Source organism: Coturnix japonica, chromosome 10, assembly GCF_001577835.2.
Source record: "Coturnix japonica isolate 7356 chromosome 10, Coturnix japonica 2.1, whole genome shotgun sequence".
Classification (NCBI taxonomy): Eukaryota; Metazoa; Chordata; class Aves; order Galliformes; family Phasianidae; genus Coturnix; species Coturnix japonica.
The window spans coordinates 9,676,088-9,699,249 of record NC_029525.1 but is presented as its reverse complement, the minus strand read 5'-3'; the positions used below and the strand labels follow the sequence as shown (position 1 = coordinate 9,699,249).

General features: G+C 40.5%; 1 protein-coding gene across 1 annotated transcript; it reads right to left on the bottom strand.

The window, feature by feature from the left end:
- Positions 1 to 10,123: 10,123 nt before the first annotated feature.
- GATM (glycine amidinotransferase) lies at positions 10,124 to 22,521 on the bottom strand. Its single transcript, XM_015872873.1, has 9 exons — positions 22,412 to 22,521; positions 21,860 to 22,075; positions 16,747 to 16,942; positions 15,857 to 16,047; positions 14,488 to 14,625; positions 13,959 to 14,123; positions 13,239 to 13,302; positions 13,014 to 13,130; positions 10,124 to 11,165 (listed from the first exon to the last, which is right to left on the bottom strand). Exons 1-9 carry the CDS (start codon positions 22,478 to 22,480, stop codon positions 11,053 to 11,055), a joined length of 1,269 nt encoding a protein of 422 aa, XP_015728359.1. The 5' UTR covers positions 22,481 to 22,521; the 3' UTR covers positions 10,124 to 11,052.
- Between the last annotated feature and the right edge of the window lie 641 nt (positions 22,522 to 23,162).

The window sequence follows — 23,162 nt, the reverse complement described above, 5'->3', positions numbered from 1 at the left end:
CTCCACAAGAGTCAGGATCTGAGATGGGTAACACCACCAAAGCGCAGCCATTTTGGTTGCAAGCTGCTCTGGAGCTTTGTGAACGTATTTTGTTATCATTGTCCACTTGCCAAATACTCAAGGGGAACAATTTTCACCCTCAGTGTTCAAAAACTTCTGTTGTTTCATCTCTTTTTGGTTTGGTTGGTTGGATGCTTTTTTGGAGCATTACTTGCTTGTGCCCATTAGCTGGATGTTTGTCTTTTAAATCAGAAAATAAAAATAACAGAGGATGCAACAGCAATGGATATTTTTGTTGGAGATACTCAGGTGAAGGGTGCTGAGCACTGGTACCAACAGCAGTCAGGAGAATGATGCCCAGCGGGACGAGGTGATTGTTTCAATCAGCTCTTGCAACCAAACGTACTGTCATTAGATACACACATTTCTGTATTCACTGAGAATATTTTTAACGAGTAGCAAAAAAAGGTATTTTGCAGGTTCCCAGTTCTCTCTTAATTTCCAGTAACTCCAATCAAGAAAAAGCAGTTTTGAGCTAAAATCTGAACTGGCACATTCCTGACACGATCCCAAAGAAGCTTTCTCCAAAGCAAGAAAGTCTGCGCTGAAATCCTGGCCTCAGCACCAGAAATAGCAAAACTTCAACCAACCCCCTCCAAAACTGGAAAAAATAAGAAAAAAAAATAGTTTTGAGGGGTACAACAAGATGGAGGTCGAATGCCCAGTTCCCAATTCACTAATCTTTTAATCTCATGTAACAGGATGAGATTAATACAAACATGCTAACCTGTCCAAATTGGAAGTCTTTCAGATTTCAGGCACAGGAAACAACAAGGATTTTTCAGGCAGGATGTCAGAGTTGTCCTGTGGTTATATGTGAGCTGAGGACAATGTTGTTACATGAGATCAAATTACAAACACAAGCAAACAGAAAACAATCTCTGAACGTCACTGCCCAAGATTTGACAAGAGGCACAGCTGACCTGTTAGGAAGGGTAAATGATCTCCAGCAAACTCAAGGAGAATATTAGGAGTTTGCTGCTACACACTGCATTCCACACAGTTTAACTGTCCATTTCTTTGCCCAAGTTAACGCCTGTCTTACCTTATGCTTGCTGTGGCTTACTAGATATGTTTGACCTGCAGTTCATAAAGCAGTGGCTTTGCTAGCGTAAGAAGTCACCTATGGATTTTCCAGGAACCTAGAAAACTGTTCTGATACTCTCCACAGCACAGTGGTTGATGACGGTAGCTAACCCAAAACATTACCATTCCAGTTCTATTTCTAATGCTTAGCACAGCCCGGCTGTAAGGAATTTCTGAACTTGTTTACAATGGCTGATGTAGGATTTACAGGCATTCTGGCCCAAAGGCAATCATCTACCAAAGTCACCTGGAAACAGCAGAAAGATATAATACTTTCTGTAACTGGAAAAAAAAAAGAAGCCCTCACCTTGCTCCGAGGACCATTTGAGACAGGTCTGGTTTCCAAAATATCTACTCCTTCGTTTTCTTCCATGTCTGCTTATTTGAAAAACTTTGGTTTCCAAAAGAAAACATTAAATCACCCTCCAGGCAAAACCAAAGCAAGTCAATGAGGCTCTAGCATTCCAGTCTGTCAGATCCCAGCAGTAAACCACACACGAGCTGTGTGGCCATTTGCCTAATCCGAGGTTTCAGATCCTGGTTCCTTGCTGGATGACAGCAGCACAGAGTTTGGCCTTTCTGATAAGCTCTGCAGCTTCTCTACTCAGGTATTGATCTCCCTTGGGTCTTCTTTGTGGATCCAGGTTTTCCACATGACAAATGGCAAAATCAGATTATCAGGTTCTGTCTTTCCAGGTAGTGGAAGAGAGCTGACACTGAAGCTCTGATCATCTCAGGAGAAAGGTGAGAATGGAGTGCAGCGGTTTGGCCACACCTCTGCGCGGCAGAGTTGGCCTAGGCCATAAAATCACAGGCAAGGTCACCCAGCAACCAACGTTCCACGTCACTGCAGCAATAAAGCCAACTTACATTCAACTTATTGCTGGGGTAGATAAATATTGTTATTAGATGAAAGAAATCCAGGGGAGACCGCAGGGAAGCTGGCTGTTCCTAACTCAGCACGAGCAGCCCTGGGGGTCCCACAGCCTGGTGCATTGGCCCAACCATGTGCAGGAGAGACAACACAAGCTCCCACACAGGTGCCTGCCACACACTCAGCTTAAAACAGCTTCCTTCTCAAAAGTCTTCATAAAAGAAGGACACATTTACCAAATAGTCTCAAGTTCTCTGCCAGAGTCGATAAAAATCAGGCTGCTTGATAAGGCTGAGGCAGGTTTTTCTCTTTTGAGGAAGATTCCTCAAGCAAATGGATCATTTATCTCAGGTATCGTGTACCTAAAGGAGCACACTCAATTTAGAAAGACATCCCTCTTCAAATACTTTGTGCACGTCTTAGAGGGGGGCTGCAATAAGTACAAATAAAAGCAGGTAACAGCCCTCTTTGTTCTGTTTGCACTGCGTATCAGGCAGTGCAGTTGCAGATATTTGGTGCCCTACAATTTCGAAACTGACTGTGATCTCTGGCATCTATTCCAAGACGCACGTGGCTTCGAGCTCAGTGCAGCTGCTTGACTTGCTCAGGAAAGGCTGTCCCTGGAATAATCCCCAAAACAGAGGAGTCCAGGGCACTGGACTGGCCACTTTTTCTTCTGTCTAATGCATGACTTTCTTCCTTGCTGAGCAGTTCTTTATGATTGTCTATGTGGTAGCAGTCCATCTATTTATTTTCTAATGGTGACTACAGAGAAAGATTAACTTAAGTTCTGTCAAAGCAGAAAACCTTTTAATCAATTGATCACACTGGCAGTGTGTACCTCTAGTTGTTAGAGGTACTGGGATCAGATGTTTAAAACTGTTTTTGCCATCGAAGCACAAAGTGCAGAAGTGATTTACTCAAGACCACATCCTAGATTCATGCACTCATCTTTTTGCTAATCAAATAATTAAATTTGGCTTCATGAGGCATTTCTCAGCAGTTTAATTAAACTTGGTCTTTAAGGAGGTTTGAGATTACATTTTACAAAATGGTAACTGACTAAAAGCATCTATTGAGGTTAGGGCATGAATAGAAACACTGTAGTGCATGTCTAGCTGCACGCCAGGTGTGTGCATTATTGATTACACGACTGTTTCAGAGAAATGAAGTCAAATATGACAAACAAAATAGGGCAGAAGTGTAAGGACACAGATGTCTCTTGTGGGGCAAGACAGCAAAGGATGAAAGCGTGAATTCTGAAGCCAGTCACCTGGTGTGTGCCCCAGATTCCCCACCTGTGCTGCGAGACTAGCAATACTCACACTCCTATCTCACAGGAACAGCATGCTGTGCACTGAGGATGTTCACTCCTTATCCTACTGTTTGCCCACACATGTCTGAGGAAAGCAAAGCTGACATCTCCCATGGGTGACAAATGTGTAACATCATCCCAGCCTTCTCCCAGTGATCAACACGAGTCTGTGTTCCTCAAGGCGCTGAGTCTCTGACAACAAGTTTTGCCCATTTTAAAATAATTCAAGGGTCGCAGGAACTCACAATCCCCACTAGCAGCGGATCAGCCAAATTACTCCCTGCCCAGCTGGAAGATTCTGCTGCACACAGGTTGGAGTTATGCCAGTCTTTGCCCAATTATTCACAAGGGCTCTTTATGACAGCAGCTTCAAGGACTCTCTGTTTTCTGCCATTCCTTTGAGTCTCTTGGGCAAAAATCTCTGATCACTAATTGCCTGCTGGATTTTGAGGGAGGAGGCAAAAAAACCCGAATGAAAAATAAAATTTCTTTATATTTTGGTTTTATTTTTCTTTCCCTTTTTCTCTTCACAGGTCACCCATTTCATGACATATTAGCTATGTCCCAGAGTAGAGGCAAACTAGGCTTCCAAAACTTGTTTGCATTAACTAACAAGCAAAAGATCTGTATCTAATTATCCACGTAGGTGTCCGTGCTATGCCTCCTGCTTTGATGATATCCCATAGCAGTAATTGTCAGAGTTTTTCTGGTTTTGAATTGGCCATTTCCTAATTTAAAACAGAGCAATTAAAGGAAACACTTTCCCCACGCAGAGTATAACATACAATAAACTTTCCTATGGTTGCTGTGGAGAAACAAACTCAACAAGGTTTTCAGCTTGAACCTTCAGTGTAAACCAGACATCTGTTCCAAGCTGTGTCAGATCACAGGAAGGAGAGCCCACAGCTTGGTTTTCTATGGACTAATTTAGGACATCAGGACTCTCCCCATGGATTAGTCACTAACCTCTTGGGCAACGACAAGCCAGACACATTTGTCTGTGTAGCTCAGTGGTTTTCCCCTGTAAAGCAACAGTGATGTCTCTTCCCTGCATCAGAAGGTGACTTGAGGCTGGAGGAAAAAAGACTTTTCAGGCCATTTGTAACTGTGAAGTCCTGACTGTCAAGTTGAACCAGGAAAGTGAAGAAGGGGAAAAAGAAAATGAGAAATGCAGATGGGTCTAAAGATGGGTCTTGAAGTACAGTGCAGGAGTGGAGATCAGGAAGTGAGAGCTGTAATTGCATCTGGGTATCTGTTTCCTTTTTTATTTCAGGAGAGCCCACGGTATGATGCAGTTTTTCTCTCTGCCTCAGAAAACAGGCAGGAATAACATTTACCTCTGCATGAGAAGAGTTGTTAAATTGAAGGGCTGTAGAGACAAAACAACTCTTTGAGTTTCTAATGTGGAAGCAAGGAGAAATCCTCATGAACACGTCTGAAACATATTTCTTTTGGATCAGCAGCAAAAGCTATAAACTATTTCTCATTTTGTTTCCTAAGGAAATTGCACTGTATTACTTGTGGGCTCTGCCTGAGTTTCTTGGGAAAAGAGCCAAACTCTGCAGAGAGGAGAAGTTGAGTTTGTGAAAATGGGTGGTCTGAGGGGAGGGATCCTGCAAATGCCCTGCTGAACAAGAAGCTCCCAGCCGACATCAAGCCATCAGGAAGGCTAATGTGGGAAACTAAAAGGAAGCTGCCAATGCTACAGAGGTGTATGTGTGACACCAAGCTGCCCCAAACCTGGCAGTGCTGGGCTCTTACTGACAACCCAGCACTGTTCAGATCTCACCAGGCTGGGTGCTGGGCTGAACTCACAGTAGACACGAGCATAAAACTCAGACCACAAGTCTTGCAAACTCTGACCTGAGCCCTGATGAGGCAGACCATTGCAGGGGCTGCCCTGCCTGTGAGTAACAAGCTGCTGTCACAAGAAACATGTCATATTAGGTTAATTGACATCCTACTGTAACTTCAATGCTATCAGTCAACACTAAACAAAGGTCTAAACTTTTTTGCTTCTGAGGCAAGCTGAAAGACAGGGATCAGGGCTGCTGCTGGATTCTTGGTTCAGTGCAATAAACCTGCTCGTTCCAGATTAAAGAGGTTTGTGAGCTGAAATCAGAAGTTGAGTTATCACAGCAATGACTGTATCTTGAAGATTATTGCAAAGGCTTTAGGTTTTGATATTTGCTAGACCTATCTTGAGCATTTGGCTGTTATAAATCTCCTCTCATTTAGGAAAGAAATCTCATTTTGCATCATATTGTGCTCATCTTTCAGCAGAAGCAGGGACAAGATCTGAGTTTGCTGGTGTTTACTGACAGCTGTGGTGCAGTACAGCCCGTCTCCAGCCATCATAATGAGGAAAATAAACTACAATTGTGAAATCATTGCCTAACAACTGATAAGCACAGCCACTGCAGTCCTCTACCCAGCCTCTTCTTAGCTAGTCTCCCAATTACCACATTGCTGGATATATAGAAAAGAGAACAGCAGTACATTAAAGTTCATGCCATGCACATATTAGACCAATTATTTATTGTCTTGCCTGATTTCCACTTTCATGGTGGTCAAGAAATGCAGTCTTTGCAATTCAGGATTTTTGGGATTTTTTGTGATTATATTCACCAGCCTTCTGACAGTCCCTGAGCTTTCCCAAGGACTCTGTAAGTAGGATTACAGGGAAGAAGCTGGAGATCTATTCCTTCAAAACAAAGCCACAACAGGTACATTGAAGTCCCCTTCTCACTCCTGCTTTCAAAAATTCCCTATGGCACCACAAACACCTTGCAACTGGACACGTCAGCTCCTGATGCCAGCCATCCCAGCTCACCACAAGGCCAAAGAAATCTGGTTCAGTCCTTCTTGCCCATAAAGGAAGGCTGAATGCGTATAAATCCTCAGTCTTTAAAATTCCTGAGCTTTGGGAAGCCCACAAACCCAGAACAAGTCACAATTAACAAGTCACAGTTACCACTACTATATTGAGAAATGCAGTGATTATTTGCTCCCACAGTTATTTACCCTGTGGTAAATAACATATGCCTGCGTATGAAGTATTAGATACATACTGTCTTCACAAGTTGTCAAGTAATGGTACCTTTAACGTGAGATAAGGAAAATACTGTATCTTCCCATTCTACAAGGATGTGACAACTTAATGGCTATCAAAGTGCTTACTAGTCAACTGGAGGGAAAGAAAAACTAACAGCTCTGGTATAACTTTTACGTGAACTGTGCTACAGAGCCTGGGTCAATGAACTCCAGCTCCCTTGCACACAGTTCCGTATTACAGCTAGCCAGGGCCAAGCAAGCCACCTAACAGTTATTTCAGGGCTTTGCTGACTCAGAAGTAATACAGAAAGAAGAATAAAGAAGATAGATTGCATTTTAATTTAAATCTGCTGTTCAAAAGGACATTGCTGATGTACTTCTAAAATGAGATTTCAAATCTGCATTAGAAATAATTTGCAATTCCCAACGCAACTGCTGCTTCTGTAGAAAGCTGAATTGTACTTTGTCCTAATGACTTGGTATTTGTTAAGGATCATATCAATAGCTTAACTCCTGGTTCTTCTAAAAACATTATTTGTTTCTAAAAGTGAGCAGTATATTGTGAATAACAGAAGGCAATATTCTGAGTAGTGATCTGAGGGAACAGGAACTCCTGAAATAAACCATGTTGCCACAGAAATCTCACCAGTTCCAGAGCTGAATAGGATACCGACATTTTGTCTTAATTTCCTATAGACAGAGAGGGATAACTGAACCTGAAGGAGATGCCTTAAAGAATAGGTATTGGTCCTATAAATTTATGGCTTTTGGGCCACGTCTTTAAAATCAGTGGTTACGCTGATACCTTTTTGTAGCTCTCAGCACTTGCAAAGGAGCTGCCAGAAGGCAGAATGAACTTTCATTTGTAATTAAATGTAGTTTCTGATGCTCTGCAAAGCTAAACAATTCCGCTGACTCCTAAGGAGACAGCTGACTGCATCCTAGCAATCCTCAGCAATCACTGTCACATATATAGAAACGTTATTTCTGATGCTGACCAATAGTACTTTGTGTGTGGCCAAACAAAGGATACCTCAGAAAGTGTTTTACTTGTAGGTATTTTCACTTACTTTGAGCAAAATATCGACAGGAACGAGAATAAACAAAAAATGTTCTGCACCGTCCCCTAGAGTAGGCTGGAGAAAAGTTATGGGCATCACAGCAGCTCCCTCTACAGTTGTCACTGGCAAGAGCAATACCTAAATCAAACGTGGTGCTTTGTGTCAGGATGTGAGTTTACCTAGGGGTGACCCCCGAGGTTTCCATGCAGGGCACAGGGTGGCATAACGGGCTCTGACTGCTGGCAGCACTGCACTCATCACATCACACCAACTGAGCAGTGGAAGCCTGCATAGATCTACAAGTGGGAATTAATCCCACTATTCTGCGCAAACTACCAAACAGGTTTTCAAGCTTATTGCAGGACTGTGATTTTGGGAAGGGGGTTTAATGCGGCATTCCCTTTCCTGCATCTCCCTTAATTCACTGGAATAAAGTTTACTTTGTAAAAGCTTGCCAGGCCTTCATGTTCTCTCTCACAGTCAATGCCAAAGGTTATCTAATGGTGAGCTCTGTTTAGGCTACATGCCTCAGTGAACATTGCCAACAACACAGAGCTTACCATTAGGGCAGAATATCAACACCATCTTGTGGACAAAAGGAGACATAGGTGACAAATCAATCAGTATTAACAAATGTTTAAGCTGCAATTACTTAATATATCTGTGATGTGTTAAAAGCCATTATAGCACAGTAGGACACCTCTCAAGCAATGGGAATAAAGAGCAGTGCACAGATAGATTATTTTGCGATTGTGCAGTGAAAGAGAAATGAGAATTCTGCCACAAGTTTCAAATAATGTTGAGATGCAACTTGAGAAGTAACTACTGACAGTCGTAGCAAAATAGGCACATAAATCCAGGTCTGTAGACTGGCTAAAAATTCATCTGTCACTGTGATGGACATAAATGAAAAAGACCGAGGCAGAATTTTGTATATAAAACAGAGGTGGTGGGAGGCCTACTTTACTTCAGATGGGTACTACTTAAAAACCACTTACTGCTGTCCCAAAATCACGGAGCAGTTGTAGAGCTGCCAACAGCTGCATAATAGTACCTCCAGCTGAGATCCAAAACTCCATGTAGGCATGCCATGGAACTTCAAATAAAAAGTCCTACTTCAAAATGGGTCTGCTCTAAGGCTGTAAGACAGGTATTTTTCACATCAGAAAGCAGAGTAAATCACATCTCCTGTGCAGGAACACAAAATAGTATCAACAATATAGTTATCACAGAAACACAGGTAAGTCAGTGAGATCCCTAAACTATCATCCGTGTAGATGACAGAAAATCAGGGTAGCTGACTTCTGTCTCTGCCAGTTCTACCTCCTGATTATCCCTGACATGTATAACCACTTTGAAGCTATCTGGTCTGGGTCTCAGTCAAGCAATATTTCCACTTCTGTTGTCATGCAAGACATGAAGTGAACAGGGAGATGGTATAAAGTGTTACAGCACATACATTGGATTTGCTAGACTATTTTTTTTTAGAGATCCCTTACATGTCATACTACCAAGCTTATGAAAATACCACTCTACTAAGAAACCATTTGGAGAATTCTGTTTCTCATTCTACATCTAGCTTCATTAAGACATGAATTATGACCATTTGCTGTAACTAATGAATGAGCCACTAACTTGGGATACCATTCATTATCATAAAGCTATTTCCTGCCTGCTCATTAAAGCTTTGAGAATACTTTAGCAGAAGAAAAGCAGCAGCACACACACTTGAGAAGTGATAAATACCTGAGGCTGAGGGGCATCCTGACAGTTTCAGCAGAGCTAAACACAGTGGGTTCTCAGCCTAGCATGAATGAAGAGCCCCTGCCACTCTGCATGGCTGGAACAGGGAATTCAGTTCTGGCAAGATATTTGACTAGCAGAAGCATTTGTGGATCCAGAAATCTTAATTCCACCAGCACCACATAAAATCAGCATTTATTTTCCCTAGCAGGTCTAATTTCTTATTAAAAGAAAAAAAAAAAAAAAAAAAATATGTAATCAAACAGATATCAGCCTGCACCTCTTAAGCACCAAAATAGCCATTGCAGTGCTGTCCAAGCTTTGCAGTTTTTGCTATTAATCAGATTAGATACCAGATAATAGAACCAAAATATGGTATTTTAAAGTGAACAGCAGAAACAATCAGAAGGAATCAAAAACAAGACACAAGCACATTCTGCTGACACAGACTGAAGAAGCTGACTGGACAGAACCATTCTTTCCCTTCTGTCCACTAAGAAGGGCAAAGAGAGCAGAAAGCACTACTGAAAACTATGTTATCAGCATTTAGCATTCCCAGCCACAAACTATAGATATATGGCAGGAACGTATTTCCACAACCCCTCTGGTTTGGCAATGGTACTTCAAGGATTATATCTTATCTTAAAAAATAAAATTAAATTACAAAGGGAACCTTTATTGCAGCCATTGTCTCAGATACACACAGCTTCTCATAATCAATGAGCCTTTAGCAGCTGTGTTTCAGAAGCAAACCCAGAGCCCCTGCCTAGGGAGTGGTGTGAAAGTCCGTGCAGTTGAGCTGAACCAGTCTGACCTACCCTGGAAATCTCTCTCTGTAGAACAGGCAAATGATTTATTACCTTTCCTTCTAGCTGCCCTCCAGATGTTTTCTGCTTACTCCTTTTCAGAAGAAAAAGGGCAACACAAACAGAGAATGCAAAAACATTTATTAGGATAAAAAGTACATATTCAGTAATCAATACTTGAATTTTTGTACCTGCTAATGTTGAAGGACATTGTTAAGAGTGTTGGAGCTTTGAGCTGGGAGATGTTGTGTCTTTTTGTCTGTTTTCTTTTTGCTTTCATTTTTTTTCTAATTTTTTTTTTCTTTTCCATTTTTAAGTTATGTAAACAATTCACAGTAAAACCCGTAAATGCAGACTAGCTATCATTTATATACTTTAAAAAGTTAAATAAGAGAACCTATTTCAGCAATACAAAAAGTAATATAAAAATGTGTTCAGATGCATGACAAATGCGTTAGAAGAAAATGCAGAAGGACATCACAAGTAAATAAAAATATTGTTTTAAAGTTAGATCATACTAGAAATTCTCTGTATGGTCCAACAAGAAAAGCATTATGAAATCATCTGGTTCTATAAGAAATCTGTACAGTTGTGCCTGTTTTAACTGCATGAAACACTAACATTAGAATAATAAACTGATTAAAAGGAATAAGAAATGTTAATTCAAGTTTAACATTCCAAGCTGCCTACTTCATAGAGTACTAGACAGAGGTAGATGTCCAATGTTGGTGACCAAGCTCATCAAGCAAGAGCCTTTAGCTGTCTTGTCAAGTCTTTACATTGAAAGCCAAGGTGAAAAGGCTTCACAGATAAAAGATGTCTTTCAAAAAGCCAGCCAGAAAGCCTGTATTGCTGATGGAAGTAGTTCCAATTACGTTGCTTAAAGTGAAGAGTACTTAAGAACAAATCATTCCCTAGACCACTGTAAGGACACTACTGATAAAGCACTAGAACAAATTAATTTCACTTCTGTTAAACTGGTTGCATGAACTCATTCCCTATGCTTATACTTGAAGCTAAACCATTGCTTCCTAAATGGTTCATGGCTTGTGACTAGTCAAAATAAGATTGCAGGGTACCACGGCGGCGGATATCACATGTCCAGCAATGGAAACCACCTCCCAGTGAATTGGCATGGCGAATATTCACTTTAATTGTAGAAATGCCTGCAAGAAACATACATTGAATACCTTTAAATGAAAATCTCAAATTCATACAGTAAGCTTTGATCAGGACATCAATTAATACTTTATCAGATCATACGGCTAGATGCAAGTACAGAAGGTATTTCCTACTCATTTGTTAAGAATTTATTTCCCTGAATTCTAGGCAGAGAACAAGCTGGGAACATAGTCTATTCATTAATTCCAGCCATGCCCCTGGGAATATACAGTACCCAGAGCACAGCTGGTATTTGATGTGTTATGACATGTCAGTCATAAAAAGAAAAAATATTTTTTTCAGTATGTGAAAAATTTGCTGAAATCTGCTATGATATACAACCAGGGCATGTTAATCTACATTTCTTTTAAGTGTTTATGGTTCAGTCACTGAAGGTGCTCTTTCAAGTGCCTTTCAAGAAAAGCAGAATTCAAAGTGCAGATCTCCAAGTCCTTCCTTCTCTGAGAGGGAAAAAAGAGGCTGCTGCAGTTAATACCTATGTTAAGGTAAGTTTCCTCCCTCTTCTTTTCAGATCTGATTTTTTTTTCAGCTGTGGCACAGCTTATATGAAGTCCTGACAGATGGACTAGGATCAGAAAACTTTTGCGGTCTGAAGTTTGTCATTTTGCTTCTTGGTATTTTTTGTGAACTCAAGAGAAGCTCAGCAGAATCCACCATCTCAGTTAGGAATATGTTAATTCCCAGCAGACTGATCTCAGTCCTGTGAACTTGCTGACTGCAGGATTTTACATAGAATCCACATGGAGTAAAGTTCAAGTGTGAAGGATGTGTCACAACTGGTGTTAATAGCCTCATTTTCTAAGTGAATTAAAGCACTTGTACATCTTCTGCTCCTTGCTCATTGCATGGTTTGCCCCTGTGAGCACTCTCAGATTTGAGAGAAGCTTCAATGAAGTGCATTCATCTGTGAACACACCAGCCCTCCTTCTAGCTTCGATCTTTCACCTTTAGTTCATTCACTCCCCTTTAAAGGAGTCTTATGCTACTGAGGATTATCATCTCTTACTCTCCAATATAATTTCTCACTCTCCCTAATTTTTCTTATCTAACCAGTCATTCTAACCCATTAACACTTGCATGACCATGAACTTAACATGCAGCAAGTGTCATATGGTTCTAGCATTGAGCAAAAGCAGTTGCTTAGGAGGAAGGCAGTTTATGAGCTGTAAGTATACATCTACGTCCTTCCCTCCAAATGTGATGGGAACAATTAAATTAGCTGCATGAGTGCAACAAACTAGGTTTATTTTATTTGTCTTTCCAAGGAGCTAAGCATAAGACTCAGATTTTATATTCAATTACAGTTCTCCTGCCACTGCATATCATATTTTTCCCTGTAATGAGGTTACGTCTCACAGGAGTGAAAGTCTCCATAAGTGATCAGAAGTATCTGGTTTAAGCAGTCTTAGTTTGAAGTACAAAAAGTTTGGAACTAGAAGAGAAATCTGAAGCATTTTGGCTGCTTCACTCAGCAGTGTGTACATGCAATCTCTCCAGCACAGAATTTGACTTCCAAATCAAACAGACAGTTTTATATTAAAAAAGCTAATTCAAAAGCATGCTACTCATAATTTAAATTAGTATTCATACCTTCATTGCCGCAAGCCATAGGGGACACAAGGTGTAAGAAGCTTGAATTCGTATGACTTAAGTACTCAGGAGATAAAATCACTAAATGATTCTTATTCAGTAATCCAATTGTTTGAATACTTTCTCCAATGCTGTCTGCTTTGCTACTACAAGGCCTCCATTCATCCTGATGCACATAGCTGAACTCAAGATCATTTAACTTTAAAAGTATGCTAGAATAATTAGAATAAATTAAGACATACCCAAATTTTCAAACATCTTCTGAATTGAAATCTCATTGGCATCGACCATCACACGCTTCTCATCAAGCATTAGGACATTCATGGAAAGCCATTTAGAAGACATCCACAGTGGGTGATCTAAAGAAAAGAGAATGAACCTTCTACAGTAACCGTAGAATTTGTTCCATAAGAACACTCTTAAGAATACTCTGCAAATTCTTAAAAAAAATGAAAGTATGAATATACCATCTGGGATGAGTGGCACTGGTGGGCGAACCACTGTCCAGCCTGCTTTCTTGAAGAGCTCAATCTGAAAGACAAATTTAGGCAGATTCTAAACAGGTCTCATAAAGTATCACATTATGTCCTCCACTTCTTTTCATTTTCTAGTATTTTCCTTAATGCAATCTAGATATACAAAGATACATTACAGACAAAGGTGATATGTGCAATTCAGAGCCTGTCAGGTTAAAATGATACTTGTAAGAGTATTATATTAGTATTATGCTTGCTATTGTTAGTACTATTACTTCTTACATGACTACAGGAATCACTGGTATGAGTTGAAGTGCCATTAATAAAGACAGAATCAGCAAAAATATCACTTGAAATTACTTCTGCATTATGCTTCCTAAGACACTTAGTATGCATTTTATTTAACAAAAGAAAAGAAGTACAGGCATTGTATGGAATCATATGATTCTCTAAGGATTAAAAAAATTAGTAAAAATAAGAAGAGGATAATTTGGCTAAAATAGAATTGATTTTTCAACTGCATTGCCTGAATTCTTGGAAGAGCTCCTGGTTATATGGGTATATGATTAACCACGAGAGGGAGCTCTGATTCCAAAAACTCAGTAAGCAACTCAGTTAATGATGGAGAGGCTTCTGAAATGAGAATTAGAACAAGAAGAATAAGTTTTAAATATAAAACACTTGATACCTTCTCTTTTGCTACAATCTTACCTGATGGCAGGGACGGTCTGGGTTGGACAACACAAGACCAGGTCCAATGATATTAAATGTGGCATCAATGTGCATAGGGTTTGGATCCTTAAAGGAAATTATATGCACTCGGTAGTCAGGTGCAAGATGTCTCCTCATCCATTCAATGCCCATATAATTTGTAACCTAAAAACAGAACTAAGTTTCACTAGCTAGAATATGAACAGCATCCAAGCATGGTTTTTGTAAGGTTTTATTTAAATAAATATTCAACACCAAAATATTAATGTGGAAGTTTGGTGGCCCTGCCGGGCAGGGGGGTTGGTGCTTCATGATCCTTGAGGTCCCTTCCAACCCAGGCCATTCTGTGATTCTGCGATCAGAAGTTTGTGCCTCTAGCTAGCTCCTAACAGCTAAGAGGCACTCTATAAAATAACTTACTTTGCCAAAACTACTATTTTAATGTTGGTCAGGAATTTAAAGAATATAAAAATATAAATGCCAGTCATTAAGATAGGCAACAAAACTGCTGGAAGAAACCTTTGTTTACCTGACTCCTTTGTACAAAGATATCTCTTCCAGCTCTAATGAAATCAGCAGCATCAAAACATGGCTCAAATTCAGTAGTTACAAACTTTCCCTGAGCAGCAAGTTTATGTCTGTCTTCAACAGTGCGGATAGGATAATCCTGGTTATAAAAAGAGAACAACTTTAGGCTGATGTTGGTAGGAGAAAGTTTTTTTCTTAATCTATTTGACACTTAAAGAGTATTTTGAAATGAAGAAAATACATTTAGGCCAGTAACTAGCACATTCCTTTAAGTTAGTTTAGTTTTCTTGCTTCTAAATGAGAAGAAAAAAAGACCTTAATTATGGAAGCTTAAATAAGAGGTTTCAAGCACATACAAGAATAGCTGATGATAAATCAGTTATACTAAGAAGTAAGTATTTCCTTAGAGCCTCTGTTTCTACAGTAAACTGGCTTCTGGATTCAAAGTATTCATTACTAGTGGAGTTTAACTATCAGTCCAACAAATCATTGCACAGTGACAAAAATACTGATATGCAAGCTCTTTCCTAACAGAGGAGGACTTTGTACTTTATCCATGTTTTAGAGTGGAGCAGTACTTCAACTTAGAAGGTAGATCTCCAGAAAGTTAAATACATTTTAGAATCATATAATGGAATTAAAAACAAATTAGGTGGAAAAGAGCATTAAAAAGCTACTAGATAAGTAAGAATGCATTGGGATAGGCTTTGGATGTTTCCTAATACTGAACAATTATTCTAAGGTAATTTCATTTAACAAAGACTACCGTGCATCATTGGGAAGTGTCACTGTACCAAAAAAGTTTTAATGATTCCACAAGCAATTTTACTGCATTTACTGTAGATGCTTTTGTCAAGACCCTAAAGTATTTGGGGACCTATAGAAAACTACCAAAATTGTCTGAGTCAAAGTAAACCATTACAGAGGAGAAAAAGCAGTAAAAAACTCACTTAAATATTTAGAAGGTAAATAGCCAGTTTAAATCCTCCACTAGTTCTTCATTTAACTTCCAAAACTTCATGCAAAACAAGACTTATGAGGTCTTTTTGGTGAAAAACATGCACAGTCTGACTTTGCTGATACACTCAGAAAATACAGACACCCTCGGAGAACCTTAATTCTATAAAGCAATCTTCGTAATGACCTTCCAGCAATGCTACATTTCAGTCAGCAATCAAAACAACTCTAAGAAGACCTGAATTAAACAGGCACAGCTTCCTGCTTCCTATTACCCAGGCATACATTCAGTTCCACCTGGAAAGGCCATAATTTGCATACATGGATAAGCTCCCTATTTCTCTCCCATCCCTTCCAATTTTGTGAAACAGACATTGAAACTAACAAGTTCTGAAGCAAAATGAGAATAATACCTGATCATAGAGCTCATCTGCCATTGTGGGTTTGGGGGCAGTTGTCCACTTAGCACCACTGTTGAAGTAATCTTTAATTATTCGTCTGTATGCTCTGTACTCAAAGAAACGAGCACGCCAAGCCATAGGCGCTTCAATGATTTCATTTCCTACCACCAGTAGGATGTCTCTTGGCATGGCAGCATACATACCTAAAAGGAAAAACTCCATTCATTGATGAGACAAATACACCTTCTTCATTTCTTTCAAGTTACTCACTTTTCACACTGATTTTCACCATTACTGCTCTCTGAAGGACTTTAAATAGTACCTTCACAGAACCAGAAAACCAGATCATAAAGAAGACCTTACTGACATTCTTCAGGTTTAATTACTATTTTGTTTTGTTTTCTTAATCAAAATACTTGCTACAAATTCTCACAGTACTTTGCTCCAAGGCCTCACTCATAACAAGTTTATAGATAGAAGGGGGTCATCTACAATCTAACAGGCATCTATGGATTACTCAGTTCAATAAAAAAGAGGTAGCTGGTTTTCCAAGTTGACTGCATTTCTTTATATTGCATCCTTTTTAACAATGATAGCACAGAATAGGAATTTGATGCAATGCAGAAATAGGCCCAACAGAGTTTTTAAATAAGAAAAAACAAATGAAAAACCAAAAAACAAAAGCCAACAACCATCAACAGCTTTGTTATTATATAGTGCAGCATTGTAACATGTCAGCAAAGCGGGTGTCAGAATCTCCAACTACAGAGATTGTCTAAGTCATAGCTACACGGAGGCACTATGACCTTATCTAGCACTGGTTCATACTCCTGCTTGAAACAGGAAATAAGACGAGGTGTCTGAACAGCCTATAACGCCTTCAACAAAGGAATAACATTTACCCGTAGATTCAAAATCAGGAGTTTTGTACTTCACAGACCAGTCAATTGGATCAGGCCTCTTGACAATTACACCTTCCTTTGTCAAAATATTGCACATCTCTTCAATTTCAGCAATAGCTTTTTTCACGTGGTCTTTGGGGAAGCTTTCGCCTCCAAATTTCTGATAGAATCCCCAGTACTTTTCATATGTATTGGCCTAAAGCAAAAGGACAAGTGACAAGGAATAAGCAGCAGTTATTTTTGTAAAAGTGGAATAGATACACAATATACAGATCTTCACATTTAGAGTTACTTGTTATTTCACCAGTGCTAATTGCTTTGTATAAAGTTACCACCATCACATCCCAGTGCATCTTACATTCAGGTCTAGCAATGATTCTAGGAGCTGGTAAGAGTTGTTACTGTCCTGTTGATCCTTCTAGAATATGGCAAGGGTGGTGCAGGGAGAGGAAGGGAGAAGCCTCAAGACTTCAGATAAATGCTACCAATTATTCCTTCTTGAGAATTCCTGCCCTAATAGTACACCACTGTACTTTTGTGCTTACTTCTGCTATTAATAGTTACCACTGGCAAGGTTTTGCTCAGATGCTTTATGATGTGCATGTGTCCAGTTACTAGATAATGTGTAAGTGCAGGTGTCAGACTAGTTGTGAATGGCTGATGTCTTCACAAATACTTACACACAGTGTAACAGAGTTCAGTTTCAGCTGTACATGCTGAGAAGACTCACTCAACTAGCAGACAGTTTTAGCACTGCTGACAGACAGTACATGTGGCACAGTGCCCAAATAAAGTGTCTTTTCATGAACAGCAGAAAACAAAATAAAATAAATCAGTTGAGGAAAGGGAAGAAGTATACATTTCATTCCCGTTTGCAAACGTAGTGCTTTGACTTTGAGATGGGATTTTCAGGGTATTATATTTCCTGGTATTATTGGCTATAGATGGATCAGTAGCTTATGCTCCTTGTTTCTACTGATGGAAATACTATCACAGATAACATAGTAAATTCCTTCTTTACAAGCCTTCTCCCCTCTCCAGTCACAGCCCTACAGACAGTCTCAATATTAGCAAATCACTGACGAAAATCATGACAGACTACAGAAACATCTTCTATTTACACTTCAGTTACTATTTACTAGGTAGTGCTGCCATGTGGCCATGAAGGATCTGGGCCTCATTACACCAGACCTGTACAAACACACCACAGAGAGGTAGCAGAAGTGCACACAGCTACAGTCACCTTGTCACAGCCTCACCCTGCTACTGTCATAGCAGCGCCATCAGGAATTCTAAAGCAGCTCGGATGGTTCTCTGCTAACACTAACTCAGACAGACAGAGGAGCAAGTGCAAACAGAGCCCTTTTGGAATGACAACAGAAAGGATCAGAAGTAGTAAATAAAAGAGCCAGGACCTCCTTCTATCAGTTCTGCTCATTCAGCCAGAGTGAGGGACAGCAACAGGATGCAGGAGGACCTGCCCTCTGTAACACAAGGCATCTCCTGCCACTGCAGCCCCAACTGCCTTCCCAAAAGCAGCAGAGACAAGGCAGAGATGAATCCCCAACCCTGAGTATTGCTGATACAGCAATTCATCTGAAGGTATTTCTAACAATCCAAGCTATGCACCGTGTTCTCTACTACTGGGAATTTACCCTTAAACTAGAGATGTAAGAAAGACCTAAAAAAAGTCAGTCTTATAGATATTCTTAACACTTATATACAGGCAAAAAGCCTCAGTATGGCCATCCTGCTCCTGCATTACTGGAACAACTTCTCATCCTTCTTGTGTGAGTTTATTCCATCCCTATCCAACCCCAGCTGAGGTCTTGGGTAATTTGATCACCACGGGGTTGCCAGCTGTGCATACACCACATGCAGATCACATGAACCCCATAGCATTCCTATGGAATCCTGTTCTGTTAAGGAGATAAGTTTGTCCTGAGGAGTAAAGCGAGATATTTTCAGAGCCACCCATGATGTATTTTAATCTCATTAATTTCTTAGAGGTACAGCTCCTCTTTTTCAAACCTGAAAAAAGACACCTGAGGTACACTAATCCAATGGTGTAATCTTAAAATGAAGGCAGTCAGAGTAACACAGCAGTAACGCCCCTCTTATCCTATACCTTCTGAATAGCTGAGGAAAAAACTATACATCTGGGATGTCTCTTCTGTATTAACTCAGGGTTAAGATTTCAGGCCCCTCGGATCATATACTTGCAACTTCTTTCAGTCTGTCCAAAAAGTACTGCAGACAGGAAACAGGAAAGAGCTTTAAATAATCTCCTCAGTGCACATTATGAGCTATAGCCTGAAAGCATCCAAGAAACTGTAGTAGCCTTTGAGTGGAAAAAACAATAAAAACACAAATTCATTTCCAGAAAGAAATGTAAGAATGGATTATACTTAAGAAATGGGAGAATCACTCCCTATAGTTGATTTACATTTTAAACCCTTATAGTGGGGAAACAATATTACCACTGATCTCTGGACCTACCTTAAGGTAAGCTTTCACTTGAGATATTATGACCCAGCTCTCATATAATAATGCCTCTTCATCAAAAATGCATTATTCACAAAACATACTGATAAAATATTGCAAAGGACAAAGTCATAAGGCTCAACCATTTGGCTTAATATCAACTGCTTCAGAAGAACACAAGTGAATGACAAGACTTCTAATGAATGTGCTAATTCAAACAAGGGCATCTTCCTAATTAATGGTTAGCTTTGTAGTTAAGACTTTCCATGGTTTTCCAATAGTGTATTTACCTCTACATAACCTACATACTCCATTTCAAGCTCCCAAAAGAATACGCAATAAATTAACTGCAAAATTCATTCACATCTCCTCTTTATGCCGAGCATTTCATTTCTACATCACAGCAAAAAGACTCCTCGTACTTTTGATACACACAAGTGAGCTGAATGCAGCTGTAATTCCTTATATTCTGCAAATGTGTATACAATTTTCATACACAACTTAGAAGTACCCCCAAAGAAAGCATTTACCAAAGTGTTTTATAATTTGAGATGTGCTTTTTGAAGTATTTCAGGTACCTTAGTTCTCCTTTTTTAATCTGCCTGTTTTTAATGTTGCTTTTTAAAACCCTCATTCATACTTGGCAGAAGTCGTTTGAACTGCCATCAAAGGAAAGTTGTAGAGAAAAAGATTCTTATTTACCTCCCATTCCTGGCTGTTGTGTTACACTGTAGCAACATGCACAGACCTCCCCTACCATTCAGACAGGTGGCCGAGATTTGAACAACATCTGAATCTATTAATATCTTTCACTACTGGCAAAGTAGGATTATTCAACTATGCCCACAAGGAAGAATTACTGTCTCAGCTTTTACAGTACAATTAAGATTAGAAAACAGAGAAAATTAGAATAACATACATTTCATCAAGCACACTCTATTGCTAATACCTGTTGTGGCCAATGCATTCCTCAGATCTGACATCTTAAATAAAGAACAGCTAAATTAAAGCTTTCTTTAACCTCCCATAGCAGGCCTTCAAATTGCAGAGTTAATTGCATACTCTGGCACTCCTCATTGATCTTTTTGTTGCACATAACAAAAAGTGAAGTTCTGCATTCATTAAAACCTGGCTAACTGTGACATTTCAGCAAGGTAGACAATTGAAAGTATATTTTTTCTGACATTAATGCACTACTTGAGAACAGAATTTCACCCAAATGTGATGTTACTCCACATAACAAAGAGAGACATTAGGGGTTTGGGTCTTTTTGCATACGCTTTCTGTCCATTCACTATGGTATTTTATATAGAAATATATAAATGTACATACATGCATTTTACATTATAATGCCATTATATATAAGCTAAACTCATTAGCTTATTTTTCCGAGGCTGCTAGAATTTCTCTGGGCTGTCTGAAATAGGATTCTGGAGATTGGTAAGCAAGCTTCAGCTTCCAAGGTGTAAATAGAAGCCATAAAGAAGTCAGTAGCAGATTTTCATTGAGCTCACTGGGGCCAATATATCTTCTCAAGTATCCCAGCGTACGTCAGAGGAGCACTCCTCTAACTGGCAATCAGAACCACCGAGCTGCAGTAATTCATTCATATTCCTGCCGACACTTCTGCTCAGAATCATCATTCAGGTTTTAAATGATAATTTACTAAGGGGAAAGAGACTGGAGGATGGCAAGTCTTTTCCACTAGTACATCCAGCACTTCCTCTACATTGCCATTTCCAGGACCTCAAATATCTTTTTAGTATTATCTCATCTTTGCCAAGAAGGTGTGGGTCCTGGCAGGGGACATGGAGGTGAACATTAGAGTCATTGTGTTCCTGCTTCCCTTTTTATACTGAGATCTTCAGCCAATTTTGTAAATACATTCTCAACATTTTATTAAGACCCCTTCAGCAGATGTGTTGTGCCATTTCACTGGGACAGCCATGCACTGTATGTCCTGATTACCCCCAGGAATGCAGGTAAAACCACACATTCAGCACCTTAAAGTCCAGGTAAAGCTCACAAATAAGAGTCTGGAGGAAGCCCAGAATTTGATTGCTCCTTTTAAGCTAGAGAATGAGAGCTTCTGCTCTCATTCATTTAAATTCTACTATTCTGTGTAAAGCTTCTCTCAGACATGCTGAAATGCAACATTGAGAGAACAAAGAAGCATGGATTGAATCATTGCTACAGTTTTATACATGAAAGAAGAATCCGAAGAAAGGGTGAGAATATACTTCTATACAGAACACGGGAGTTCCAGCAAAAGCTATTTAAACAGAACAGTCCTGTTTGCCTGCAGCTACAGACCTGTCGTTCTCGTTAGAATATGACACTCTCCCTCCTCAAGTAGTAATTCTAAATAGTTCCAAGCCCCAGTTCACCAATGGGGTGGCAGGGCTGATGTAGGTTAATCCTGAATATGGCAAGGTGCAGTTTGGCAGCACGAACAAGAACCATATCCCTCAACAATGCAATGATGGTGTATAACCCCACGGATGTAAATCACCACCCTGAGAGGGGAATTCTCCTAAGCAAAAATCACACCTTATGCACTGCAAAGCTTAAGCTGTATATATAGAACATGCATTACTTCCCACTTAAAGCTGCTTTTTTCCTTTTTTACCTTAACTTCCACGGAGAAAGGAGGAACACAGGCGTTTTCAGCTCTTCCCACGATGACCTCTTCCAGGGGGTCCCACTCGTTGTAGGAGCAGACAGGGCACTCCTTGGTTGCGGGGCTGTGGGCCTTGTCCTCAGCAGTACAGCGGTTCTGGGATGCCGCCGCCGCCTGGGTGCTCTGCAAAGATCGCTGCACCCATCCCGTGAAGGCCCTTCCGAGCTTAAAACAGAAACAAAGATCACGTTTTCCTCACAGAAGCCAACATGCAACAGCTCAGTCCGCGCCGAGCTCCTCGCGCTGCGATCCTAAAGCGACGAGCATCGTTCGGAGCATCGGCAGTAACACAGTTTATTAGAAGCGCTCTGATTCATGGCATACTCATTGCTTAAAGGACAACGTGCCTGTTACAGCGCACTCAGGCGAACAGCGCTGACAGCGGTGAGCGGTGCCACCGAGCCCGGCGCTGCCGAACCGGGGGTCTCCGCCCCCCTCCCACTCTCCCTCTATGAGGAGCCCCGGACGCGCTGAGCCCCGACTTTCCCTCCCAGCACCAACCCTTGAGCCGATGAAATGCGCCGCTTCGGCTCCCCGGCTCCCCCCGCGCAAACACCGAACACGCAACATCTCGGCGGACCCCGACAGCCCCGCGCCGCCCGGCCCGAGCCCTTATAGCGGCCGGCCACGCTCCTCCCTCCAGCCCAGCGCTGGGGGGCGAGGCCATTTTCCCCCTCGTGGGGCTGTCCGCGTGAGTCCCCAAACAGCGAGCGCTGCCTGCCCGTACATGGGGCTCGTCGCAGATACTGAGTTATTGAGGGCGGATTTCCGTGAAATCCCGAATAACTGCAAACCCTGGCTTCCTCCAATGCACACTAGTCATCCTAAAGTGGAGACCCACCATTGTTGGCTCCTGGGAGACTCTACATTCTCCTGATGTTGCCTTACAAAGGTTGTGGGGTTTTTTCGTTTTGCTTTTGTTGCTTGAAGTAGATATAGCAAAAATTATTTTATCCTTATTTTATTATTTAAAGTAATAAAAACCTTCCTTCCAACCCGATTACTTTTTGCCTTTCCCACCCATGCAGTGCCATGTGCTCAGCTTTGCTCAACCCCCCTCAGTTCATTGCTCAGTGCTGGGACGCAGGGATGCCCATGAATAGACATGATACTCCACATTACTTCTATATATAAGACCACAAGCAGTGCTAATGATACTGACATGTATATAGATGGCAAAAGGTAAACATCATTAGCACTAATGTATATTAAAATGTAAACTATGATCTTAGAATATAACACATTAACAACA